Source organism: Phalaenopsis equestris, unplaced genomic scaffold, assembly GCF_001263595.1.
Source record: "Phalaenopsis equestris unplaced genomic scaffold, ASM126359v1 Scaffold000297, whole genome shotgun sequence".
Lineage (NCBI taxonomy): Eukaryota > Viridiplantae > Streptophyta > Magnoliopsida > Asparagales > Orchidaceae > Phalaenopsis > Phalaenopsis equestris.
In genome coordinates, this window is record NW_018164739.1 from 181,984 (window position 1) to 183,593 (window position 1,610).

At 34.2% G+C, this 1,610-nt stretch overlaps 1 protein-coding gene across 1 annotated transcript; it reads right to left on the bottom strand.

Moving 5' to 3' along the window:
* Nucleotides 1-723: 723 nt before the first annotated feature.
* LOC110025430 lies at nucleotides 724-1,163 on the bottom strand. Its single transcript, XM_020725902.1, has one exon. It carries the CDS (start codon nucleotides 1,123-1,125, stop codon nucleotides 775-777), a length of 351 nt encoding a protein of 116 aa, XP_020581561.1. The 5' UTR covers nucleotides 1,126-1,163; the 3' UTR covers nucleotides 724-774.
* Nucleotides 1,164-1,610: the final 447 nt, after the last annotated feature.

The window sequence follows — 1,610 nt, forward strand, 5'->3', positions numbered from 1 at the left end:
ATATCATAAATGCCAATCTATAACAGCTATACACATTATGAGTTTTACGTCACCTAAATTTTTATATTAGTCTTTTCATCTTCTCTCATTTTGTATTAGATTCATCTTTAAAAAATGATTAATAATTCAAAATTAATTATAATTAATTTTTTACAAAATATTCTCATCCCATACTTTTTCCTTTATTCCAATGCCTTTATATTTTCGTCCTTGGTTGTTCAATTATAATAAAAAAAGAGGCATTTTCATTCTTGACAGTATACCACCCAACTATTATGAATTTACATATCCAACACCTAAACTTTATTTCTTATATTTATACCATTCAAAATTTTCACATCAAATCAAAATCATTACTATTTTAGATATTAGACATGTAAATACATAAATCTTCTTAAACTTTGAAGTGATTGAAAAAAAGACCAAATTACTACTCCATTTAATTCAATCAAACCAAATTAATGACATTCTTTTCATATTCTTATAACAAATAATATATATATATATATATATATAACTTTACAAAAATACCAATAATATGTGTAATAATTACAAATTTAACTCTTCCAACATAACACAAAGTAATTCCCACCATTCTATCCCATCACCCACCCAAAAACATTTAAAAAACTGTAAAAATTTTAAAAAAAAAAAAAAAAAAAACTATTTTATTTACTTAAATAATAATCTTCTCTTAAATTAACAATTAATTAAATCCTCAAATTTTAATAAAAAAAATAATAAATTGTATTCCGCTCTCCAATTTCATGAACGTTATCCCTCCAAAAATCCGGTGAGCTTCAGAACGGCATTTCGCACCTGTCGGAGATCGCGGCCTTTGAGCGTGCGACCTTCTCCCGTGCAAACGGAGCACGCCATTCTCTCCCGGGCCCACCTCCGGGCCGTCATCTCATGCGGCGGAATCATCCCATCGCTGTCCATATATTCGTCGCCGCCGGCGAAACGGAACGAAGGTTGGGGAATTCTGATGGGTGCCGATAACTTCATCGGCCGATTTGCGGTGGTGGTGGTGATGGGAAGAGGCGATGATGGAAATATCGAGCTGCGGCGGGGCTCCGGCCAAAGGACGTCGGACTCCTGTAGATCTTCCGGCGACATGAGCATCAGGAACTTATTTGTTATCTGCTGTAGGGGAAGCGGTGTTTTTATGGAGGGAGGAGGAGCGTTCCGTCGTGTGCACATTTTGATGGGTGGATGGCGTCATCCCGTGTGGGGCCGGGAATTTAGGGGTTTCTTGTTGGCCATTAGAAATATGACGCGTGTCGTGTATGGTGGGGGTATTATTTATTTTTATTATTAATGGGAAGTTTGGGTGTTATTAAGAAATTAATCTCGAATCTTGGTGAATAATTGTTTGGAACTTTATTAGGAATGGGTTATAAAATATACATAACCTGTTATCATTTATGGGGTTTTTATAATAATGGGAATGGTCAAGGTGCCACGTGGAGAAATTAATAGGGGTAACTATGCAAATTACTTAAATTAATATTATTGAATTCTTGCGGCTTAAGTTAGCTTTTTTTTTTTTCAAGTATTATAATTTTAACATTGAGTGTTTCCATAAAAATTTGATGTAAGCGGGAATT